The sequence below is a fragment of the Xenopus laevis genome, chromosome 2S (genome assembly GCF_017654675.1).
Source record: "Xenopus laevis strain J_2021 chromosome 2S, Xenopus_laevis_v10.1, whole genome shotgun sequence".
NCBI classification, from domain to species: Eukaryota; Metazoa; Chordata; class Amphibia; order Anura; family Pipidae; genus Xenopus; species Xenopus laevis.
In genome coordinates this window covers 117,910,580-117,937,412 of record NC_054374.1, presented here as the reverse complement: position 1 = coordinate 117,937,412, position 26,833 = coordinate 117,910,580, and the positions used below count along the sequence as shown (strand labels likewise).

The 26,833-nt window shown below is 38.2% G+C and overlaps 1 protein-coding gene across 3 annotated transcripts in view; it reads right to left on the bottom strand.

The window, feature by feature from the left end:
• Positions 1 to 26,833, bottom strand: part of klf12.S (Kruppel-like factor 12 S homeolog) — a 116,835-nt gene that overhangs the window by 43,159 nt on the left and 46,843 nt on the right. For all 3 annotated transcript variants that reach the window (XM_018249915.2, XM_041584334.1, XM_018249914.2), the window contains exon 2: positions 2,536 to 2,623. In XM_018249915.2, coding sequence (XP_018105404.1) covers positions 2,536 to 2,601 — 66 coding nt within the window. In that variant the 5' untranslated portion in view covers positions 2,602 to 2,623. The remainder of the gene's footprint in view (positions 1 to 2,535; positions 2,624 to 26,833) is intronic.

The following is a 26,833-nucleotide window of genomic DNA, read 5'->3' as shown; positions in this document are numbered from 1 at the left end:
CAATGTGAGAAAAACTAGATTTTTACCATTTGTAATACTAGAACGTTTGCTGCTATTTAAAGTACAGCTTTCTGCTAGCAAACCTTAAAGGCTACCCCTAAGTAAATTAACAGGGTAATGTTATAAAAAGTCTAACATTTGCCCACATCTAGTAACAGAAAGCAACCACCGAGATGTTTTCAAACAGCTGACCACTAAATGCTGATTGGTTGTTTTGATTACATTAACAAACGTAAGACCATTTATAACATTACCACAATATCTCTAATATACTGTACAGAAGCGTAACTAGAGGGGGGCGGGCCCTGGCTTAGGACGCGCAGCCGGGCCCCCGCCCCCTCCGTACACCCGGAAACTGGCCGGGAATATGCGCCGCACAGAGGCGCACGGACTGCGCGGACTGCCGGGGGTTCCTGAGGGGGTGCGGGCCCTGGCCCGCCCACACCCCCTGCTCCCCCGGTAGTTCCGCCAATGATACTGTATATTGTCTTAACAAGCTGATTACATGAAAATATGGTCAACTGGCACCATATTAGCATTACCTTATTTAACTGTATATGTCTTTCTGCTACGGAGGGAAACAATCCCCAGGCCACTTAGGACTTCCCAGACCTGAGAGAATAAGGCTAAAAGTCAGCGAGTGATTCTTCTTTGCCTTCTTATGATACTTCTGGGTATCTGGCGTCTGGATGCTACTCATGGGACTCTTATGCCAGCTGTATATAAACCAGAATTTTTTCTAGTCTGGCAACTGCATCTATACCTGCTGCACCTATACCATAAAGGGGATGTTCACCTTCCAACACATTTCCCACTTCAGTTTGTTTTAGATTGTTCACCATATACACTATAAATACCTTTTTCAATCACTTTCTATTTGTGGCTGATTTTCTAATATTTATTTATTATTCTAATAGTATAAATTAAAATTTTCACTTTTTTATGTCTTTCCAAAGCACCTGGGGATGGTTGCTGACTCTGTAAACTGTTCTAAATTGATACATTTAGTTGATAGATTTCTTATCTTTGTCCCTGCAAAGCAAAATCCCTGAGTGTCTTTAAAGGCAGCTGTTAGTATTGATATAATAGTTGCTAATATTCCACAGATGCTGCTGAGAAATGTATCAACTAAATGTAACAAATTGTAACAGTTCAGAATCTGCACCTGGATCACTGAGCTGCCAGACTGAAACACTAGAGAGACACGAACATTTAACTTTAAAGGAGAAGGAAAGCTACCGAAGCAATTTATTGCCGATAGATTAGCCACAATAGTGCAAGCTACAACACTATATTTATTCTGTATAATGCTTTACCACACCTGCGTAAACAGCTCTAGAAACTCTCTCTGTTTCTTTAGGATAGCAGCTGCCATATTAGCTTGTTGTGACATCACTTCCTGCCTGAGTCTCTCCATGCTCACTCATAGTTCTGGGCTCAGATTACTGCAGGGAGGGGAGGAGAGAGGGGGAGAGGAGCAAACTGAGCATGCTCAAGCCCTAGCCCTGGAGGTTTATGCTGAAAACAGGAAGTCTGATACAGAATCCCATGTGTACACAATAGAAGGAAAGAAATGTTGTATTTCTTTTGACAGAGGACTCAGAGCAGCATTTCTTTGAGGGTTCACTGGTGTATTTATATATGCCTTACTGATAAAGCTTCCTTAGTTTTAGCCTTTCCTTCTCCTTTAAACTTCAATTTTGGAAAAACAGTAAAAAAAAATTAATGGTGGAAAGCAACTGAAAATAGTCTTTATTTCTCATCAAAAATGTGAAAATACTTGAATTGAAATGGTGTTTTGAAGGTGAACAGCCCATTTATTAGCAGCAACTGCCATCCTTCAGATACGAGTAATAGTTTGCTTAGCAGATGTAGTTCAGGGACAGCTAAAGGCCAGATTTAACTTCAAGAACAGTTCGCATAAAGTCAGGTATTGGCTATTATTTTGAGTTTTTTTGAGATAGGGATCAAAACTTGACTTTGAACTGGTGGAAGGCTATGTAGAAGGGATTTATTAAAAACAGGTTTATTTCAGAAATATGTATTTGAAAATGACAATGGTTTTATTTTCTCTGCTCAGGTAACTTTTCCACTACTTCCTTACCTAATTCTATTAAATGAGAAATATAGTACAGGTATAGGAAACTCAGACGCACCGAATTATGGGAAGGCTGTCTCCCATGAACTCCATTTTAATCAAATAATTCAAATATTTAAAAAGTACTCGCTAGAAAAACTAGCTAGAAAAACCCTGGGGTGTCAGGTAAGTAGAAATAGTCACTTGGGGGTGCCTAGCAAATGTATAGACCCCCACTGACATTGTAAGCCTCACTTAAAGCCGTGAAAGGGAAAAGTTGATATCAAGATGTGCCTGAGAGGGTTTTGTTGTAGTTAACTACGTCTTGATCTTCTTGAAAACCTGGAATTATACTGTACCTTCTTATGTTCATAAATTGTTCCAAACCAGCTCTCAAACACAGCCACTAAAATAAAATTCCAGTTTTTAAAAGCATTTTATAAGAGCCATTTGCTTACCCTTTGCTCAGATTCCAAGAGCTCTGTTTTAACTCTTACTGCTGGCATCCCGTCCAGCATTAACATTCTGCTTTCCAAGGAGTCAGTTCTATAAGAAAGAAAAACAGAAGAGACGTGAAAAAAAGGAAAAACATGTTGGAGGACAAAAAACAATTCTAAAACATATTTCCAAATTGAAATTCAGTTAGAAAAAAAGGGCACCAAAGTTAGATACCATTTCTCAGTATTTTCTCATAATACTGATTATATTTATTGGATGTATACATTTTAGCTTCCAAATTGCTGAGTGTAGACAGCAGTTTAACCAGCTTATTAAAGTGAATGTCTTCAACTGTGAATAAAATCTGAGACATTAATAGGTGTACCCTGACAAAATTTCACTGTACTAGACATGTTCTGAAATTGATTTCACAAAATGCTATTTAAAAAGATATCAGTAACCATTAGAGTACACTTCAGTGCTGGACAGTACAATTATGATTAGTTCATATTAAACTCCTGCCAGCTATTTGTTATTGTGAATGGGGAAAAAGTAGAATTAAATCATCCTTTCAACCTGTGTCATTGGCACAGCACCACAAAAGAAATATCTTGAGTTAAGAAATAGCTTTATAAATTCACATTATAAGGTTTTTATGCATTTCTTCCAAAAGCCCCACCGAATGCAGTCCTGTGTTTTTCTTTTTTTTTTTTTGCAGTATATTGGTAATAATATATACTGTATCTATTATTCATTATATTATTGTTATGAAGTATTTATTAATGCCACCTTATTATACAGTTGAGTACAATACAAACAAGTAATATGCAAGAATTTATTTTATTTAATATCCTTTATTTACATAGCACTGGCATATTTAGGCAGGGCTTTTTACAGTGATTGCTCATCATTCACATCAGTACCTACACTTGTGTAGCTAACTATTTGAGTTCTCTACCATACAACACACTCTAGGACAGTGATCCCCAACCAGTAGCTGGTGAGCAACATGTTGCTCTCCAACCCCTTGGATGTTGCTCCCAGTGGCCTCAAAGCAGGTGCTTATTTTTGAATTCCAGGCTTGGCGGCAAGTGTTAGGTGCCTAAAAACCAGGTGCACTGCTAAACAGAGCCTCAATGTAGGTTGACAATCCACATAGGGGCTGCCAAATGGCCAATCACAGCACTTATTTGGCACCCCAAGAACATTTTTCATGCTTATGTTGCTCCTCAACTCCTTTTACTTCTGAATGTTGCTCACAGGTTCAAAAGACTGGGGATCCCTTCTCTAAGGGATATTTTCACCATGATCTAGCTACCATGACTGTATTTGTGTGTGTGTGTGTGTTGAGAGAAAACTTGAGTACCTAAGAGAAACTTACACTGGCAAATATACAAACTCTCAGGTTAGAATTCAATTCATGCACACAACACTATAAAAGCAATGTTAATGCTATATGTTATGGTACATACAGGGTCGTATATACCATTTAGGCACTCGAGGGACAGTACCTAGGGCGACACCTTTTTGGGGGTGATCCTCGGGTGCCTATATGGCCACCGCTTAATTACTAAATCTGGTGACAGAGGAAGGGGGTGAGGAGGGGTATCTGGAGGGCCATAGAGTGCGTGCATGGTAAGAAGTGACATAATGTGCGTGCATATGATGTCACTTCCTACCACACACACTATTTCACTTCCTGTACATGGGGCTTGAAGGTGAGTGCACTGCCTAAAATACAGCAGTATCAAACAGTATCAAGCAGTATCAAGCTTGTATCAAACACAAGCATGATCATTTGGGAATACACTACAGATGCTTCACAGTAAATGATCCAAGAAATCCTACAGTCCTCAATTATATTCTGTAATATGTGAATGCCACATCCATATTGCTACAATGCTCCAGTGCTTAGAAAAAATCCAACCCAAAGCCGTAGTTACTAAGTTGTACAGTGAGTTGGTTTTGCCTTTTGTTAAGAGTTTAAATAAAGACAAGCTAGCAGACAGAATGAAGGATGGATTGAACATCTAGGGCGTTCCTCTTTCAGTGGTTTGGAAACTGAGTTAAGACTGGGCTGGAAGCATTTCGGCTGAGAACAAAGTCATTTTTCTTTGTGATTTCAGACACATCCAGTAAAGTTTTACAGCAAAAGTAGGGGCATACCATATAAACCAATCCTACGGCTGACCAGTTTGCCGACAGGGAAGAATGAGCACAGACTCCTGCATATCCCTGGGGAGGCCAAAGAAAAATAAAAGGGGGTTATTCTACCTCATGCAGTAAGCTCATAGAGACAAACAACCATACAGAGCACTGCAGAAAAGACAGATTTAATGAACTGTAGCGACATGATTAGAGGCTAATATATATCTTAGTGTTTTGTAGCTATTAACAGTTTGTATAACTTAACTATTCCTCCACTGGTTTGCTGGGTAAAACCTGCTAGTTACAAGCTTACTAACAATAATTTCCCAGGCACGAAGGAAATATGTGCTATAATGTACAGTCAGACTCATATAAAAAGATAATTCTCCATCATAGAAACCAATTTAATCCTGCAAAACATATTTTTAATAATCTTTTGACACTGAAATAAGAGCTTTGGCCAGTTGCATTGTAATGCAGATAACCATGCAGCCTATAGTGTTGAGTCTGCTATTCTTTTATAGTCTCCCAGGTATTGAGGCCAGATCAGGCAGTGACTTGAATATCACATTCATTGCTATTAGGCCAGTCTTTATAGGAGGATTATTCAATAAGACATTGTCATAGCTGAAATGTTGTTTACTTCTGTAACTAAACAAGAAAAAAAACAGGAACGCACCAAATTCACTAATTGAAAGGACAAGCCGGTAGCTTTCAATTATGAAGAAAGTATTTTAACATAAACATCACAGAAAGCTGAAGGTGTAATGTTCTCATTTCTATTAATACTAGCAAATGCCATTTTTATTCATCAGCATTTTATCGGTCAAGTTTAATTAAAAAAAAAATAATTCCCCCGTTTGCAATATATAGGGGCAGATTTATTAAGGTTCGAATTGAAAATTCTAATTCGAATTTTGAAGTTGGATATTTGGTCAAAACTCACAAATTCGATTTGGGAATAATCTGAATTCGAGATTAATCATACCTTGACCCTGGGTCTCAAATTCAACTATTCGCCACCTAAAACCGGCCGAGTTTATGTAGCAGAGGTCCAGTGACCCATATGAAGATGCTAATAGCCTCCCTGACATACGAGTTTAGACTAATTTGATTACAATTCGATTCATGTTTTCGGGTTGGTAATATTCGATCAAGTTTAAGATGTTTTTTTCTCAAATAAGATACTATTCGAGTTTCGAGGTAATAAAAAATATTCAACCTTTGATAAATCAGCCCCAAAATGTCTAGGGAATAATGCCTTTTGGAGATTCCACAGGCTGAAATGCTCGATACCTGGGGTATTGTGTATGGAATATTCAACTACTCATAATATCCACACACGTTCAGTGTGTATTTGCTTGAAAGCTTTATTCGTCTTTTTTTTAAAAAAATGTAAATAAACTTAGATTAGGAGATTTTTACAATTGTGAATTCGATAGGGCAATGACTGTCAATATGGTTGGTTTAATACTGTCCAACTTCCACCACTGGGACTATCAGTGGTGATGAAGATATACGATCAACTGATCAACTACTTACTGCTGCAGAAGATGCACAGTGCTCTATTCTTAATATTAATAAACCTATTATGTCTAGGATTTGAGGATTGTTTTACAATTTTTTAGTAGAATCAAACTTTACTCCATGAATTATTATATGGCACTAACCCACACCATTAACTTCTTTCCTTTTCTTCTTTATTTGTTTTAACACTGTAACCAACTTGTAGGCTGGTAAAATTAAATTGCAGAGATCCTTGTCCACCCCGCTCACATACAACATAAAAGACATGGCGTGCTCGTAAAAGCTTAAATTGAATGTAATTCAATTTTCTTGCTCGTCTTTTATTTCTACTGCTTGAGGCTTCTGAAATCCCTTTTTGTCAAACCTGTATTTTCTTGTAAACAATCTCTAAACATCTGCTGTCACCAAAACACACCAAAGAATTCAATAACTTGACAACTGCTCTGAAAATAATGTGGATCTTTTGCAACCAAAACATAATTACCTCTTTCCCAACTAGAGCTGAAATTCCATGAGGAACATTTTCCCAAATATATACGAAAGCAAAGCTTTATCCTATCCAAAACTGTATTCTTTCAACCAGAATACACAAGCATTTAATTATCAGCTGTTTCACTCCTACAATATTAACTGCCAGCTAGTTCACTAAACTGCCATAATGACACCTAGCAACCAACTCTTAAAGTCAGCTCAATACTAAATGATCATGCAATAGTTTCCCAGACACAGCAAGCCTTTTATATATATATTTTACACTGAATTAAAATAGACACATGTATATTTCTACAACACCTACAGTACACATCAGCATTTTAAATACTTCATAGAAGTAAGCCATGATACCCATTACTCCAGTCTCCCTATTCAGTAAAGGTTTAGAACAAGGGATTCTTCAGGCCAGTGCTACAGCTTGAAAATATCAATATATTTTTACAGGGCTCTGAAATAAGAAGTGTTTTGAGAGATAAGTACCCCGCTTGTAACTCACATATAAGGTAGCACTGGTCACTGTAGAAGATAGTGAAGCTGGCCATAAATGTAAAGATTTTTAAAAGATCCGATCGTCATTGCGAGACCACGATTATCTCGAAACGATCGTACGAATTGTCCATCAACTAAAAAGACCATTTGCCAGGAAAACAAAGGGTAGCTGCCTGCTTGTTCCTGCAAACATAGATAGAGTGCACTGGGCCGATAAAGATTTTTTAACCTGGCCGATCAATTTTCTGACAAATTTTAAGATGTACGATCGTTCGAAATCCCACTCAACGCACGATAATTTCGAAGGATTGGTCAGACCTCGCTAAAATCGGTCGTTCGGCAAGAAAAATCTTTGCGTCTATGGGGACCTTTAGTCCCTACTCAGTGGTTGAGAAGTTATAAAACTTCTCTATATATTAATGATTTTTAAATCAATGATTTTCATACGTTAGAGAATCAATCTAAAGTGCAGTGCATTTAATTTAGTTAATAATTAACTAAATTAAATGCACTGTGCTTTAGATTGATTCGCTAACGTATGAGAATCATTGATTTAAAAATCCTTCATATATAGAGAAGTTTTATAACTTCTCAAATACTGAGTAGGGACTAACTATATTCTACAGTGACCAATGCTACCTGATATGTGAGTTACAAGCGGGGTACTTTTCTCTCAAAACACTTCTTTTTGCAATTAATTAACTCTGACAATTGTCAGACCTCTGCAGTAACTATCAGGATAATAGTATCCCTGTTAATTAAGTAAATAAGTGCATCCACCAATTTTTTTTTAAATTTCTGTAAAAATTATGAATTTTTATTTTTGCTGCCAGACGCAGTTACCATACTGCAAGGTCACCTAGGTCTGTCTAGAAGTGGGAAAGTAAAGTCCATGTTGAAGCATTTGGAGTTTTCTTATATTATTCATAAACTCATCAGAAGTAAAATGACCCTCGCAGCATTAGCAGAATGCTAAGGGCAACCACAAAAGAATTTAAGTCAATATACCTTTTCAGGAATTCAATACTTCCTTGTACACATTGTTATCTGCTTTGCACCAGACATCTATCTTTCAGTGCAGTATCATACCGTGGCTTACCACACTTCTGTCAAAGAGAATAGAATTATGCAAATTATCTTAATTAAAATATGGCAGAGCAAACTCTTTTGAGATTCATGCTGCAGTTAAAAGAAAACATGAATTAAGATAATTTCTAAAGTGTTATCTCATGCTAGCTTGATTAGTAACATGTTTTGGGCCTTGAATGACCCTTTCAGTGAATGGGCAAAGTGGGCACTCTGCAAAAATTCTTCATAAAGGAATAGAACAGATGTGTAAAAAAAAGCAAAGTTGTAATACTGCCTATTTTATGATCATATTGTAGGAGAACTAAAGCCTTAAAAAACAAGAACATTTGCAGAAATGCTTTTGTATTATATAGTGAATAGTAACAGCCCAGAAGTTCGGCAGCCCTATTACATTTGGAGTGCCAGTGACCCTGCACATGCTCAGTGAAGTTATATCTGTCATAGAAGGTACCACTTATTAATCAATTGTTATGCAGAATTCATTAGTTTCTATGTTACCACATGGTGTGGATATGAATGCATTGCTAACCAGCTTTGTATACATACTATACACTATGTATATGCTGAATCTGCAGAGAAGATGGAAATCTACAAAGGGCAGCTTCACCAACACAGATCTTCACTGCTAAAGGGCTGTGTTGGCCTTGGGCTGGTACAGTCAAAAAAAATGTTGTAGGATTATTAGCCTTAAGCTGGCCATAGACGCAAAGATCCGATCGTACGAATCGTGGATTCGTACGATTTTCGGACCGTGTGTGGAGAGTCCCGACATTTTTCGTCCGTCGGAGATCGGTCGTTTGGTCGATCGGACAGGTTAGAAAATTTCTGTTGCCTGCCGATAATATCTCTGCGTGTATTGCCGATCGTACGATTTTCAGAGGGAGACTGTCACTAGTGTTGTCAGACATAAGTATCGTACGATTGCTGTCAGGGGCAGAACATTGGGTGATCTGTTCTTATTTGATCGAAATGGTAAAGACTTTGATCTGAATGGTTAGTGGAAGGTCGGGAGATGGGAAAGTCCGATCGTACGTTGATTCGTACGATCGGATCTTTGCGTCTATGGCCAGCTTTATTGTTTGGTGAGCAATAGATCTCCTTTACCACTATTGTTTTTTGTTGTTCCATTTAGGCATGGACTACAGGAAACGTTTCAGTGATTATCCTTCTGGGAGGTGGTCAGCAATTACTTATTGTTGTCAATACATAGGTTCCAAGCTACAAAAATTACATTTTGGCATTCCATATGAAGAAACACAACAAAACACATATCTAGAGGTTTTCAAAGATACAGAACTTCAGTCAGCTATTCATTTACCCCAAAACCACAGGCCTGTCTGTCCAATGAAATCAGGTAATTCCATCAGAGATCAAGCAAAACACATGCCAAGAGGCTTTACAAGGGGATGGCCTTGACAATGCAGTCTTTTTGGCTGACAATACTGAGAACAGCCCCAGTCACCTAACTAAGCAGTGACTTTGGAGCATTTCATAGTACTGGAAACCTGCTCAGCACTGCATTTTGGGCAAACCAATAATAAGTAATTTTAATCTCTTTCGCTCTTCTACATTCTATACTGTTCTATACCCCTTGTTTAACATTACCAATGCATAGGATTGTATTGAACATACCTTTTGCTTGTTTTAATTACAAAACAATATGTTATTTGTTGAGGTAAGAATGACTCATGTTCCATAACAATGTCCAGTTGATTATACATTGTGCTCATATACAGTAAAAATGTGCATGTGACACCCCCTCTCTGTACTCCTGGGATACTCTTCATAAAGGGCTGGCATATGCTGTAGCACTTTACAGACATTATACAGGTATGGGACCTGTTATCCAGAATGCTCGGGACCTGGGATTAGTTTGCATCAATTACAAGGTACGACTCTATTATTACAGATAAAAAGGAAATCATTTTTAAAAATATGGATTATTTGGATAAAATGGAGTCTACAGGAGATGGCCATCCCATAATTTGAGCTTTCTGAATAATGGATTTCCAGATAACGGATCCCATACCTGTACTCATCAGTCCCTGCCCTAGTGGAGCTTGGCATCTGAGGCCCCTATTTTGTTTACACACACAGGGGCTTATTTATAAACACTGGGCAAATTTGCACCTGGGCAGTAACCCATGGCAACATTCATACCAAACATTTTTTGGTGTGAATGTTCCTTTAATAGTCTTTCATAAATGCATTTATTCCACATATATCTACCACGCACTTGATTATTGAAATTCCTTATGGATATTACTTTTACTATGTCATTCCCACTTTCATTTAACACATGATGAGGATACAATAATGATCACATGGTCACAAATATTATGGTCAAACGACTTTTTTAAATATAAAAACAATTATTATTATTATAATAATAATTATTATTAATAATAATAATATAAAGTGCCAACATATTTGACACTGCTGTAAAAGCACATTTATGGAACAAACATATTGCAAAATAAATACTGACAAATACAGGAGTTACAAATGCTTCATTATTTAGAGTTTAAACCTTGTAGTCATAACTTAACATGAAATTTGCTTTCTGGGCAAATGTAGGAAAGAAGGGTTTTTATGAATAATACGTTTCCACATTTCCCAAGTTAACAGTTTAATTTACAATGTAAGATTCATGTAATTACATACATATTTGCCATTTTTTCAGCTTTTTATGACAGCACAGACTATATGCCAATCCTGGCAGAGTGTAGCAAATCCTAGTTTTAAGGAAATAATGTCAAAGTGATCTGAAACAAATAACAGGCAAATCAATAAGAAGTGACAGGTTCTCAGCCAAATGCTTGGCCTTGTGTGACTTGTCACTGCCCTCTGCACAAGGAAGATTTAATGAATGGTCAAAGGCGCATCAGATAACAAGTGATTCATTCTGAATACCTGTATGTGCCATGAATTCCAAATACTTAACCAGTCTTTCCCCTGAGAATTGTCTGTGTTATTAAGTACTTTCCAAATGGTTCCACATCTAATTTGCAGCTTAAGTTGGCAGCATGATCAGCTTGTTACATTTCATAAAAAAGCAGCATTGACAGAAAAACTGATATCTGCTGTAGCAGCAAATAAAACAATTTTGTCATTGGCCTATCGAGTAGTTTGTCTTAATATGCAGACAGACTGATTGATAGAACAATGATGTGGATGGAGTTCCTAATGGTAAGAAAGAAAATTCATAGTTTTTACTGGAAAACTAGGGACATGCAAAAAAGTAAAGCCTTTATATCAACCTTAACCTTAATAGCATACCTCATAGATAATTCCATTTTACCAGTTTAGTGACAAGTCTTTCCAGCTCATTAATATTCCTCTAGTAGAAGTAGAGTAGAAAAACCAGAGCACTTTTACCTGCGATAGCATCCGTTCCGAAGCGATGAGATGAATCGCAGACGTCGCGGTGGATGCGCCGAATTTAAGGTAAGTAATAGGAATGTCGGATGCGAGCGCTGCATGTTGTGTATGCACGCAGCAACGTCCGACATTCCTATTACTTACCTAAGATTCGCCGCGACATGACGCCTACGATTCATCTCAGCGCGTCGGAAAGGATGCTATCGCAGGTAAAAGCATTTGTGTAGTTCTACCCTTAAAGGGCACCCATAAAAAGCTGTATAATAAATGTCCATTTCAAATTAAACATGAAACCCAAATCCTTATTTTCATTAAAACATTCATTGCTGTTGTAAACTCATTTAAAAATCTCAGCTGTCAATCAAATATTGCCTGCCCCTCCTCTATGCCTTAGGCATAGAGGTGGGGCAGCCAATTACTTTCACTTTCCATCAGCACTTACTACATGTCACTGCTCTCCCCACATTCCCCCGCTCTTTTTACCATTTAATTGTATAACCAGGGCATGGGGATGGACATCAGGTCCCCAATTCTGGTGCACAACAAGATTTTGAGATGATGCAAGGCTTGTCTTAATAACAGTGTCCACAAAATGGCTCCTGCCTGCTTGCTATAATTATGAATTCCCTGACTGAAGGAAAAAAGATTAAAAAAATCGATATAGTGTAAGTAAAGTTTATTTTGCTTGACTAATGTGATAAAATAGGATTTGGAATATTTTTTTCTGGTGACAGGTCCTCTTTGTCCTTGTTTACCTTCAAACAACTAAAACTCCTATGGGGCAAATTCACTAAAGGACGAAGCGCCTAACGCTAGCGTTAATTCACTAACGGACGCTGGCGTAAATTCGCTAGTGTTACTTCGCACCCTTACGCCTGGTGAGTTTGCGCAATTTCCAGCATAACAGAAACTTCCTGACCAACAGTATTATTTTCTGAGCCTCGAATCCGAAAAACACGAACGATTTGAATTTTTTCACGATTTTATCGAGTCTTTTCCCGCACCAGATTTTTTTTAAGTTCATTTATTGATAAATATGCTAAACATGTGGATGGGAGTTTGGTCAAGGTGGTTTTAAGAAAATAGTGAGGAATTTTTTGGAATTTAGTAAATAACCTTCTTACTGTTGGTCAGGAAGTTTCTGTTATGCTGGAAATTGCAGAGCAACAATATCTGCCAGCTGGCCATGTTTACATGAAATTGTAATGTAGTAAACTATTATTTTATTGGCTTATTAGTTAGCACCACATATAAAGCATAACTGTCTCATGTTTCTTATACGTGTTGTACTGTACTGTATTAAGTACATGGCTGGAAGTAACAGGGTGTGGCTGGAATGGACTAAGGTTCTCGAGTGGAGTTAGAAAGATCAGGTTATGGTGATACATGAAAGCTAAGTTGTGCAAATTGAGAGAAGTAACTCTACGGTGCAAATGACCATCTTGCTAGTTCATGCTGCTGGTGTCTCTAATATTACCTTTACACAGACATCCTTAATATTCCTAAAACAGAGAAAATATAACATGCATGTAGTGACCAAGTAGGAATGAAAACCATAAATATATACTCTATACCAGTGATCCAAAACCAGTGGCTAGCGAGCAACATGTTGCTCTCCAACCCCTTGGATGTTGCTCCCAGTGGCCTCAAAGCAGAAGCTTATTTTTGAATTCCAGACTTGGGGGCAAGTTTTGGTTGTATAAAAACCAGGTGTACTAACAAACAGAACCTCCTATAGGCTACCAGTCCACATAGGGGCTACCAATCACAACTCATATTTGGCACCCCCAAGAACTGTTGCATGGTTATGTTGCTCTCCAGCTTCTTTTACAATTGAATGTGGCTCATGGGTAAAAAAGGTTGGGGGTTCCCTGCTCTATACCAACTATATGGCAGATGGCTTAAAAATTGTGCCTGTTTTCGTCTTTAGAATCACTTTATTAATTTTCCTATTTTTAAGTGCTTGGCTCATCCCTTTTTCTATACAAGCAATAAGTAAACGTATGTCTGCTTCTGCCTCTGGGCATATCATTTTTGATACCAAGGTGGTTTAATGTAGTTATACAAGTTACTTCACCGGGAGATCATGTACATATTCCCAAAGATTGTAAGCATTTAGTGAGGTCTCTCTTCGTTAATCTATAGCCTCAAACCATATTAGCTTTTATGTTCACTGTGAAAAGAGACCAGAAAGCGGAACATCAAAAATAAAAATGTTCAATAATTGACACTGGCATCCTCTTTATACATGACGCCAATTAATGTTCTATCCAAGTGCATAAATATACATCTCTAATTAGGGCCACCATTAGAAATCATCAAAATTTTCCCGCCCACCCAGCCCCCAAGCCCTGCCCCCAAGCCCTGCCCCAGATCCCACCCACTCCACATCACAGACATTAGCACTAAAAAAGGTAAGTAAGTTATAAAAAGCTATTGGGGACCAGGTCCCCCCTATAAGTTAAAATAAAAACATTGGCGCCAGGGCGCCCCTTAAAAGTTAAAAAAAATGGAGCCCCAAAGAATATTTTTTTAAAAAACATTGGCGCCAGGGACCCCCTTACAAGTTAAAACAAATTTGGGCCCCAAAGAATATTTTTTTTAAAAAAACATTGGTGGCAGGGGCCTATAGAGTATTAAAATAATACATTGGTGGCAAGGGGATTAAAAAATAAAAAAACACACATTGGTGTTCAGAGGAACTGAACTCGTGGCTTTAGGACTTCAACTTCGCCTCCTTTTTGTGACTTTGGATCTTTTTACCACTTCAGGACTACAATTTCGGCTGTTTTCGTGGCTTCGGGTCTTTTTGCCGATTCGGCTGTTCGGCTTTTTTGGCACTTTGGCTGTTCGGGACTTCGGAAGGAGGCGGCACGGCTTCGGCGCTGTCAAGGGGGGCCTGGCTCTTTTGAAAAGTTCAGCACTGCTGTGCCCCCCTTCAGGCCTGGGCCCGGTACACTTGTACCCCCTGTGCCCCCTGACGGCGGCCCTGTCTCTAGTGTTACAGGATCTCTATACAGTATGAATGTTTTTGCTTCACATGTTACATTATAATGGGAGGTACAATTTATAGATACATATCTCAATGCCCTGAGTCATGTTCCCTGTGAAATGCAAAGTTTGCAGGTCAGTTTCCTAAAATATAAAGCTCTGAATTTGTTTCTTATCCTGCGCCTGCACATTCTGGGTCAGGCGGTTTTTATGCTACTGGCACAGGGAATTGATAATTTTTTTTCTGTTGATCTTTAGATTATTTCTAGGTCTGTGCAGGGGCGATCCTGGTCATTTTGCCGCCTGAGTCGACCTTCCTTTTGCCCTCCCCATGGCACTCACCTCTTCAGCGCCGGAGGGGGTCGGGGGCGGTCCATGTCTCGTTGGAGGAGTCGGGGGTATTCCACGTTGCTAGTGCAGAGAGCGCAATCACTCACTCTGCACTAGAAGAGCCGAATTTCCAGGTTGAAAAGCGGAAATTCGGCTCTTAGTTACCGGTGGCAACTAGGGGGGCACTGCTGCCTGAAGCGAGCGCCTCAATTCGCCTCAATGGTGGAGCGCCCCTGAGTCTGTGAGCTAGATACCAAAACACGTACTTTAGGCCTGCTTTCTTGTACTACAGAAACTCCACAAACAATTTAGGCTAAAGGCCTACAGTTAGCCCCATGTGCCTCATTATATCTATGTAGTTCAAAACAAATAGTTAGGTTAAAGGGATACTGTCATGGGAAAACATGTTTTTTTCAAAATGAATCAGTTAATAGTGCTGTTCCAGCAGAATTCTGCACTGAAATCCATTTTTCAGAAGAGCAAACAGATTTTGTTGTATTCAATTTTGAAATCTGACATAGGTCTAGACATTTTGTCAATTTCCCCTGCCCCCAGTCATGTGACTTGTGCTCTAATAAACTTCAATCACTCTTTACTGCTATATTGCAAGTTGGAGAGATATCACCCCCTTTCCCTCCCAGCAGCCTAACAACAATGGGAAGGTAATGAGATAGCAGCTCCCTAACACAAGATAACAGCTCCCTGGTAGATCTAAGAACACTTAATAGTAAAAGTCAAGTCCCACTGAGACTGATTCAGTTTCATTAAGTAGGAGAAATAACAGCCTGCCAGAAAGTAGTTCCATCCTAAAGTGCAGGCACAAGTCACATGACTAGGGCAGCTGGGAAACTGACAAAATGCCTAGCCTCATGTCAGATTTCAAAATTGAATACAAAAAAAAGCCGCAGAATACCGCTGGAGCAGCACTATTAACTGATGTGTTTTGGAAAAAAACATGTTTTTCCATGACAGTATCCCTTTAAAGTGGCTGCCATATCCAGTGAGTTCTCTTGCTATAGGTTGCAAAGTACAAGGTTGGTGCCTTTTTTTCTGTACTAGTTAGTACAAATTAAATGAACCCTTGTTTACTCTGTTTTATTTGTATGGCAGGGACATACAGGATATAACAAAATCCAAAATGTTCTCACTATTTTCTGTAAACCACTCCAACCAAATCCGCACAGATATTTGCCTCTAGTTATCATTACATTTACACAAAAATTTCTTGTGCGGAATAAGACCTGTGCCATTTTTCCGTTTTTTTTTCTGATTTATTGAACGAAACCCAACATAGATCAGCTGGACATCTGCCATTCACTTATACATGAACTCAGCAGGACTTGGAAAAAATTTGAGTTTTATTTTTTTACTAAAAAATGGTGGTTATAAAACAGTAACTTTTATTTGATGGCAACTAAGCTGCATAAATCTATATTGGTGGCAAAAATAAACAATCCTATTGGGGTTATTAAGTTTTTTTTATCAGACTTAAGGTATGGTTAAACAAATTACATAAAAATCCCTTACCTAAAAAACCCCAGGTCCCAATCTAAGAGTTCTTACATCTGTACTTATATGCATATAATTTTTTTAGATTTCAAAGAACGGGATGTGCAAGAGTAATATTTGGCATCAAAGTTTTTTTGCCACTATGGGATATATAGCTCTACTTCTGACTTTCTCTGATTGGTTTTAATGTAATGCTACTTAAATCTTTTTATCTTGGGTTAAATAAGAGATTAAATCATCCCCTAGTACATTAGGGGGCAGATTTATCAAAGGTCGAGGTGAATTTTCGAATGAAAAAAAATTTGGATTTCAACCTATCTTTTGTGTACTTCAAATAGGGAATAGTCCAAATTCAAAAATCTAAATATCAAAATTTATCATATATCAACTTGTGTATTATAATAAATAAATTATCCCTTGTTGGATATTAGAAGTAACCTTGGAGTTCCATGACCAGTATAAATGCACTCGGCCTTTTGCCTCTTATAATATCCTTATATTTTACAATAGGGGGTACTTTATTCACTATATATACCCAGGGCGGAACTAGTGGTAGGCAGAAGAGGCATGTGCCTAGGGTGCAGCAGTGGGGGGGGGGAAGACATGTACCTCTTCTTTCACCTACCCTTGTTCCCACCCACGTGTGTGTGCAGCATGTAGGTGGGGTGAATGTTTGCTCATCATCTGTGCACATCTGAGAGCTGGTCCTAAGCAACCCCACACGCTTGGCCTGTCCATGATTATACCTGTCACCCTTGCTATTTTTAACTACAAGTCCCAGCATCCCTTGAACAGCCAACACTGCCAAGGAATTCTTGGTATTGTAGTTTAATATCTAGAATCCCTCATTTCATTGTTTTTCTAATGGGTCCCTCTTCTTCTAAAACTCATTTTTTCTGCAGAGCTGCAACAAAAAATGCACTTTATGGGGGTTATTTTATTTTTAAAGTCCGAATGCCAAAAACTCGAAAAAAAAAATTCGGGATTTATTAAACCGCAAGGATGGAAAAGTCAGAATTTGAAAATCCGGCTTCTCAGACTTGCCGAGGTTGTATATAAGTCGATGGGAGAAGTGGCAAAGATATCCTGATCTCGCTGGGTTTCGTGCAATAATCCGAAGATTTTGTGGTTTTCGGGCCGAAAATTTGTAAGATTCGATTTTCACGATTCTTTCAAGTTTTTTCCCGCACAGGAAAGTGTTGATAAATAAGGGGAAACAACCTGTGCAGATACCTGATATCTTTGGATTTTGATAAATAACCCCCTTTATGTCGATAAAAGAAGATGGATTATTTGTTATATTATACTGCTGCTTCCACATTGTAGCTGTCAGGGCACTGGTGCCTGTGTGTTATTTTTAGTGCAGTAAAGAAAATGCCCTCTCTTACATAGAATTCCAACACACAGCAAAATTTATTTATGCACAATAGTAAGATAGCACATTATATAAATGTACGTCTCATACGGTTCCAGGATAAAAATAGAACTGATGTCAATCTAAAACACATGGGAATAATTAGGAGTTACAGAGCATATAAAATGAGTAGTAAGATGTCTGCACATACTGCAGATTAATCATGCAAATATAATACACAGCAAGGCACAGAACCCTGTACAGATGCCACATTTCCCTTCAGCTTGTTTTCAATAAGAGCACATACTACAGATATGGGACCTGTTATCCAGAATGCTCGGGACCTGGGGTTTTCCTGATAACGGACCTTTCTATAATTTGGGTCTTTATACCTTAAGTCTATTAGCAAATCATTTAAACATTAAACATTAAATAACCACAATAATCAGATTTTTCTTCCAATATTGGGGCAGATTCCCTAAAGGGCAAAATGACTAACGTTAGCGAAAATTTGTCAGCGTGACGTCATTTCGGAACTTTGCATATTTTCGGGCACAGGCGTCACTTCGCTAGCGAAGGAGATAGACACTAGCGTTGCTTCGCACTCTAACGACAGACGAATTTTCACTCTGGCGAACGCAAAATTCACTAAGATGCAGATTTTACATAAGGTTACCTCATTCGCCAGACTTGCCTCACCTTGCCTCAGACCAGGTGAAGTGCATAGGACTTCCTCAATTTTAAGTGCAACATTTTTCTAGTGTCATAGCCTGCAAATGTCCGTAAATTTTTTTTGGGGTAACCAGGTTCCCCCCTCCATTTTCTAACATATGGCACATAAACTATATATAGTGGGCTCATGTGCATAGGGCATATTAACAACTCTATTTTATTTATTAAGGGTCCCTGGGCTTGTGTAATGTAATGCGAAGTGTTGCGATTGCTGTGAAGCTGTCGCTGGCGAATTTTCGCCGGTTAGCGTATTTGCCCCATGGATTGATTATTTCATATTTTGGATCAAATACAAGGTACTGATTTATCATTACAAAGAAATATTTGGCTTATTTGATTATAATGGAGTCTATGGGCCGTTCCGTAATTATAATAATATATATATAATATATATTATTATATATGCTACATATAATATATAGTGAATAAAGTACCCCCTCTTGTAAAATATAAGGATATTATTAGTTACCGAGGAGTTTCAGGACCATATAAAAACACGAGGCCGAAGGCCGAGTGTTTTTATACAGGTCATGGAACTCCGAGGTAACTTCTAATATCCTCATATTTTACAACTGGGGGTACTTTATTTATTATAATACACAAATTTTAGTGAGTCATGTGACAGAAATGACATCACTACTCACCGTTTATAACTGATGACATCACTACTCACCGTTTATAAGGATATAATTTACAGGATATTCATGGCTTTTGTGTATTATATATATAATATGCAATGCCCCGTGATGTTTACCCACAATGCAGCTTTCTTTCTCAGAACTCCACCTGTCTGGTTTTTCACAAGGAAACCCAGTTTTCGATTGGGCTGCCCAGGTGAAATCTGCCTGTCTGAATTTCGAAGTTAGGAAAAAATTAGGAAATTAGGCCATGATGTGAATGATGCACTGAACAGCCAATTGCTGCATCACAGCCCTCCCCCTGATGTCACTAACCCCCCACTAAACTTCATCTGTCCAGCCCCTGATGTCACAGAACCCCACTGCCCCCAACCAGACTTTGCCGCTTTGAAAGGGGGTAACTTTAATTTGATCATAATTGTACATATAGAGGCATATTTATCAAAGGTTGAATTTCGAATTCATGTTCATGAGCTTTTTCTAAACTTCTTTAAATTCAAATATACTCGAAATTTGATTGGGGGGTTATTTAATAAAATTTGAATCAAATGTGACTAAACTCGATTCAAGTTTTTTCACCTGTCAGGAAGGCTAATAACGTGCAAATTGGTCCCTGGTCATCTGCCATTGACTTATACATGATCTCAGCAGGATTTAGGTGGCAAATAGTCAAATTTGAGTTCTTTAAGGGCCAGAGTATGATAAATCTCGAAATTCAAATTAAAACTTTAATCAAGTTTGGATAATTCAAAATTCTAATTTGAGAGTTTTGACCATAAAAAAAATTAGAAAATTCGAATTTTCAATTCAACCTTTAATAAATCTGACCCATAACGTTGCAATAGATACAGACAAAACAGACAGGACAGACAAACACTGCTTTCATTATCAATACATATACAAATAAATTAAAAGCCATAGTCAATTTGTAGTGAAGTATATTGCAAAGTTGCTTAGAAGCTTAGGCAAAAATTATTTTTGGGTTGACATTCCCTTTAAATGGGTACAGCTCTGCAACTTGCTCTATGCCTAACAATAGCAAATGAGCCCCACTGTATTTTTTAAATTTCTTTAAAGATAAACCCAATATATCAGTACATATGGATATTTTTATTAATATAATGCTACTTGTATGTACAATGCTGTGGATTCCAAGAGCACATCATCAAGGAACAGTATAATAACAGAGCATAAATAGCTCTATACGATATACATTTACATTTTAGACATAATGCTATGCTTTAAGAGGTACAAGAGGAAGCCCCTTAAAAATTACAATCTACATGTCAAAAGAACTAAATCTACCTTTCACGACTATACCTTTATACTCAGGAATATTCATTGTTGTATTTTTACAAAAACTAACACTGCACAGTATAATGCATAACCCATATGTTCTCATGGAAGAAAGGGTAAAAGGATGAAACAATGAGACAAATCAGTGACATGGGTAGTAATAACAGTTATGTGTATACATTGTATACAGCACACCTTTCATTAAATGTAGCAAACCGTAACAATACTATACATTTGGTTGGGGGGAGATTTGCAAAAGAAAACAGAAGGGTGGGAGGCAACTCAGACATATTTATTTTTTGTTGTTGTTTTTAAAGAAACAGTGCGGGTCACATGCCACTGATTCTGCTCTGTGCCATAAACTCACTAGACTGGATTTATGAATTAATTACTTGTAGCAATGCCAGATGCTGTCTGACAAACTGAATGCAGTATTAACTCTGTCAGACTCTGTAAGTCCTGATTGACACCAGGTACTGGAAAATGCTCCAATCCATATTTAGACTTTCACAATAATATAAAGAAATACTTGCCTATTCTTACTGCAGGTATTCACAACCAAAACAAGATACACTCCTAGCTGCTTAATATAAGGGAGGGGGATTTTTTTTATTCTTACTATTCATTTAGATGCTTTTGATGGAATTAGGGAATCACTATACTCTGAATGATTGTCTGAATTCCTATTTCCATAAATTGTACCATTGTCCTACAGCTGAAAGGAACAGTAGATTATCTTCATCAGCTATTTCATGCTATTGCAAAGTATGCTTAGGAGATTGTACACCATTTACACTGAATATTTACCTTCCTATCTCAAAACAAAGGTTTGATGAATAGTTACATAACAACTGCAAGCTATATAGTGCATTGACCTATCCAGATTCTGATCCACAGAAGGAAGAAACAAAGGTTGTGTTAATTTATCCATCTTGCTTGTAAAACACTTTTGTGCAGTTAGGTCAATTAGTCAACGATTATGTTATTAACACTAGTGGACTTTTTCATGAAGCAATTATTAGGACTTATTTATTATGCACCGAATCCACTATTTTGGATTCAGCTGAACCCCCAAATCCTTTGTGCAAAGTTTCGGCAGAATATGGAACTGAACCCTAATTTGCATATGCAAATGGTATCGGGAGGGAAAAAAAGAGCCGCACCTAAGACATTTTTACTTCCTGGTTTTGTGACCGAAAGTCACATGATTTTAAGGATTCGGATTCAGTTCTGCCAGGTACAAGGGTTCGGCTGAATCCAAATCCTTCGATTTACAGAAAAGCAGGAGCCCATTATGCTGGTGAATATGTGCTCTGGTAATCTTATTTTCTACCTTGCAAGGACCAAACATGGAGTAGCTTTAATTAGTAGTAGTTTGCCCTGCTTAGCTCAAGTAATGACAAAAACCATAGACTTAAACTTAATTAACACAATGGACCCTGAGTTTAGTTATAGAAACTCAGGCAGTTCCCTCTGTAATTGGACACCTATAGTGTACTCAGGCAGCTATAGCTCAGGGTTCAGTTATCAGTATCTATATTAGGCTAGATAGTGGTAATAAGATTTATTACAGAGTGAGAGAGCAGCTCAGGAAAGTTAGCGAGCAGTTGTTGCTTCAATGAGGAGAAATAGTGGGATTAATAACCCGTGGTATGTGAACCACTAGCTCAGGGACATCAGTGGGTGAGTTGAGGACCAGGTAGGGTGCCAATAAACGAGACCCCAGACAGAGGATCCCAATGAGCAGCACTTAAAGCTCAGGAGGGAATTACCCAGGAGTGTGGAAATTTGTATGTTGTCTATTTGCCCCTTGAGAGGGATTGATTCCTGCATTTAACTTTGCTGTACCTGAAGCAACTGAGAATATTTCTACTATAAAAAAAAAACAGTTAATTTTGCTGCAAGAAACCTTTTCTGTCATGGATTCTTTCTACCTAGAACAACCCAAGGTACTGGGAGGTGCTGGGAGTGACTAAAGTATCAGTAGGTCAGTGGCACAGTACTAGCAGCCTTAGCCTGGGCACACACTGCAACAATACACAGCTAAAGCACACTCAAGGGTGGGCTACAACAATAACAAAAAGTATGTTCATAACAAGCCATATTCATGTTGAACAAGGGAGTATACTGTCCCTTTAAGTCATCATTTAAGATTCTACATGTCAGAGCTGTCTTCAGGGTAGGGCTGAGTTCCCAGCACCCTGCAAATACTGGGGAAAACATAGCAATGACGGTGTAAGAAATGTTTTGACCACGCACGTTTTGTGGCCACACCCCCTAATTACCATGTTCATTTTACAAAATTTGTCAGGTTATGTAAGCTTGAACATATTTCTGTGTTTTTTTTCAGTTATTACAGTTTTGCTAATGAAGGTGAATTGCCCTTTAATAACACAGAAATACCACAGAAATGTATTGAAACGTTCATAACCTGCCAAATTTTGTAAAATGAACATGGTAATTAGGGGGTGTGGCCATAAAATGGGCATGGTCAAAAATGTTGTCCCTCTTTCTATTTCAGACATGTTGGGACATATGTATAAGCATTATGCTAATATTAAGCCTGGAGACTGTCAGTGTTCCTTCTACCTTATTTTGCTATAATTTTCTTTACAAATACCTATTGGCCGAGGAATATTGTGACAATCTGTTAGAAAATCTGGAATTTTTTCAAATCAAAAGCCTCTCAGTATCTGATATTCTAATAATCAGCTCATAACTACCTTTGAATATATACACATCTTGAGTTGTTGCTGTGAGCCTGAGATGAACGGTAATATATGAGCATCCTACTTCAGTCTGTGTGGAGAGCTGGTCTTGTGATTTAATTCTTCTGTCAGGATTTATGTGCTTGTTATGTGTGCTCTTCTGAATATAAGATGCATACCTGCATTCCCTGTCAGCAAGAGTTACAGTCATTCTTTTCTCATGAGACTAACTATAAATTATACTTTTATCCTTCTTTATCATATTTCTTAAACCTGCAGTGTGCAGACATTTGTTTAACACAAAATATGTGACACTGAGACCCCTGAAGTCCCTGTGCTGTGCAGGAGTACATTATAAAAAGAATGCCTTGCTACAGTTTACATTACTTTATAGATGTTCTAAACACACCATTAAGAATTTTCAGTGACTTTGGAAGAATGTTCCGCTCACGGTGAAGTGTTTTTCCTTCTGCTAAGCTTCCTGGAACATATTTAGTATATCTTTGTCATAGATAAGGGAATTCTCTTCTTTACAATAACACTTTTTTTTTCTGTGTTGGTTTGTCTAAAATACTTTTATATAATGTAGACCCGTTTTCAGCGGGACAGTCCCGCACTTGACAGCTCAACCCACAGACCCATGTTTGTACTGGAAAGTCCCGATTATCTCTCCACTAAACAGCTAAAAACAGAAACAATGTTTCTAACTTAATTGGCTTTTGGCAGAGAGCCCAGAACATCCACAGTTTCAGATAAGATACTTTTGTAACATTTGCAAAATTTTGAGATAAGTAATTGTAACAATATAAGATAAACAGGTCCCTTGGGAGAAGTTAGACTCACAGCTTAAAGGAGAAGGAAAGGTTAAAACTAAGTAAGCCTTATCAGAAAGGTCCACCTAAATATACCAGTAAACCCTCAAAGTAATGCTGCTCCGAATCTTCTGTCAAAAGAAAGACTGCATTTCTTTCCTTTTATTGTGTATACATGGGCTTCTGTATCAGACTTCCTGCCTTCAGCTTAAACCTCCTTTCCCCCGGACGTGAGCATGCTCAGTTTGCTCCTCTTCCTCCCCCCCTTCTCTGCTGTAATCTGAGCCCAGAGCTATAAGTGAGCAGGGAAAGACTCAGGCAGGAAGTGATGTCACAGCACGCTAATATGGCAGCTGCTATCCTAAACAAACAGAGAGCTTCTAGAGCTTTTTACTCAGGTATGGTAAAACATTCTACAAAATAAATATAGCATTCTAGCTTGCACTATTGCAGCTAATCTATTGGCAATAAAATGCTTCCGTAGCTTTCCTTCTCCTTTAATACCATTGGGATCAACCATGGGGGTTGATCCAACAGGGGTTTTTAGTTACAAAATTATGATCATAAGATTGATAAATCACCATACTGTATGTCACTGCAATGGCTAATCCTTACAGATTGACTCAGGTGCTCTTTAGACCCACTGATAAATATTGCTAATTCCTTCTTACAGTTTACATTACAACCAATGCCAATACACATATGCCTCTATGGGGTCCATTAACACAATCACACTTCTTTTGGTGGTTCAACTTTAAATTAACTTTCAGTATGTTATAGAATACCTTATTCCTAGCAATTCTGCAGCCCATCTTCAGTATTTGCCTTTCTTTGCTACCTCGTTTCAGTTTTCAAATGGGGATCACATTCAGTCACCCACCTATAATTATTCTAGTCTCTTATTCAAACACAGTGCCTGGATGCTATGGAAAAAAAGACCATAGCAACCAGGTAGCAGCTGAAATACCAAACTAAAAAGCTGGTGAAAGGAAAGCTAAATAATGGAGAAACCATAAAAAATGAAGACCAATTGCAAACTTTCTCAGAATATATCTGTCTACATCATACTAAAAGTTAATTTAAAGGTGATCAACACCTTTAACCCATAAATGTTCATTTGTAGTATTCTGCCATGATATAACTATAGTGGTCTTCTAAACCACTAGTTTGCTGCAAAATTAACTATTTACCCGGAGATGTAGCTCATACACAATGCACATCATATGTTTGTCCTTGAATATATATTGATATGTAGGCCTGCAACATCTGGCCGCAGATGGTAAAGAAAGAGGCTAAATAATTCAAACCATAACAAATGAATAAAATGGCAGTCAATAGAATTTTGTTTTTTTTTATGCAAATACAAGAAACATATCTTCAGCCTAATGCTTACTGCCCTGAACATTTTCCTTTCGTAAAAACATTTATATGCACGGTTATGAAATATATGCAGTTGGCCAGAAATATTTTTCAAGTGGTGACAAGGTAACAGTAAATGACATTATATCAATGCATGACAAATTCATTTCCCAAAAGGAAATATCTGTGCAGTGCAAGGCTTTCTAAAATTATGGTATGGTAGTTTAGTAGGTAGCACCTCCCATTGATAACGATTTGAAACAAAAATAGTGGTGTGCAAGGTCATTAATAGTTAAATGTAGAGAAGAAAAGAGAAAAGTATGACCCATAGATTTGCACCATCCCACACTGGTTAACTGGATTCCCAAAGTAACAAAATAATATAATAAAATATAACTTTTATTAAATATATCCTAAAATTGTAACGAGACAAAATAAAGGTAAAGTGTATATTAAAATCAAGGTTAGGTAGGGAAGCTGAAGTAGACTCAAGGTCATCAGCTAATAGACGGTATTTACTTGTCAGAACAATGCGGTTTTACGTTCAAATGTACGGTGAGTTACCCACGACTTCACTCACAGTCTTGGGGTACTGGTGACCCACCATGTATATATGGTTTGGGTGGAAGTAGGGTTAAGTGGTACTATATGTGTAACCCAGAACTGGTCCGTGAATAAGCTCCAATTCCACAGACCACACTATATTTGGGCAGTTTGTAGTCCCTTATCCTTTAGCAGCCTTAAAAGACTTTGTATGTTTCTAAGTTAAGAGAGACCGAATCCGCCAAGTTGCGAGATCCGTCTGCTCACTTTAGCTAGACAAAAAATAATAATACTGGGTGTGCGGACCGTCCAGTACATACAGAGAAACAAACGCCCGCTTACTCCAGTACAAATAGCCGTCAGCGCCGGCAAGGAGAGGAGGCTTCTCTAATCAGATTTAACTGTCGGCTTCAACCCGCACCACCCTTCCAGGCGCTCTTAGAATTTTAAAACTGTTAGGCAGGGACGGTGTCTTGAGTAACTGCGGGCTTAAAAACGGAAGGGTGGAAGGGCGGAAGGGTGGTGTGGGCAATACCGGTATACTGATACAAGCCGCGCTGTTCCGTGGCTTTGTTACTTTCCAGCTGGCGGTTTGGTCTCATTAATGGAAGGGTGGTGCGGGTTGAAGCCGACAGTTAAATCTGATTAGAGAAGCCTCCTCTCCTTGCCGGCGCTGACGGCTATTTGTACTGGAGTAAGCGGGCGTTTGTTTCTCTGTATGTACTGGACGGTCCGCACACCCAGTATTATTATTTTTTGTCTAGCTAAAGTGAGTAGACGGATCTCGCAACTTGGCGGATTCGGTCTCTCTTAACTTAGAAACATACAAAGTCTTTTAAGGCTGCTAAAGGATAAGGGACTACAAACTGCCCAAATATAGTGTGGTCTGTGGAATTGGAGCTTATTCACGGACCAGTTCT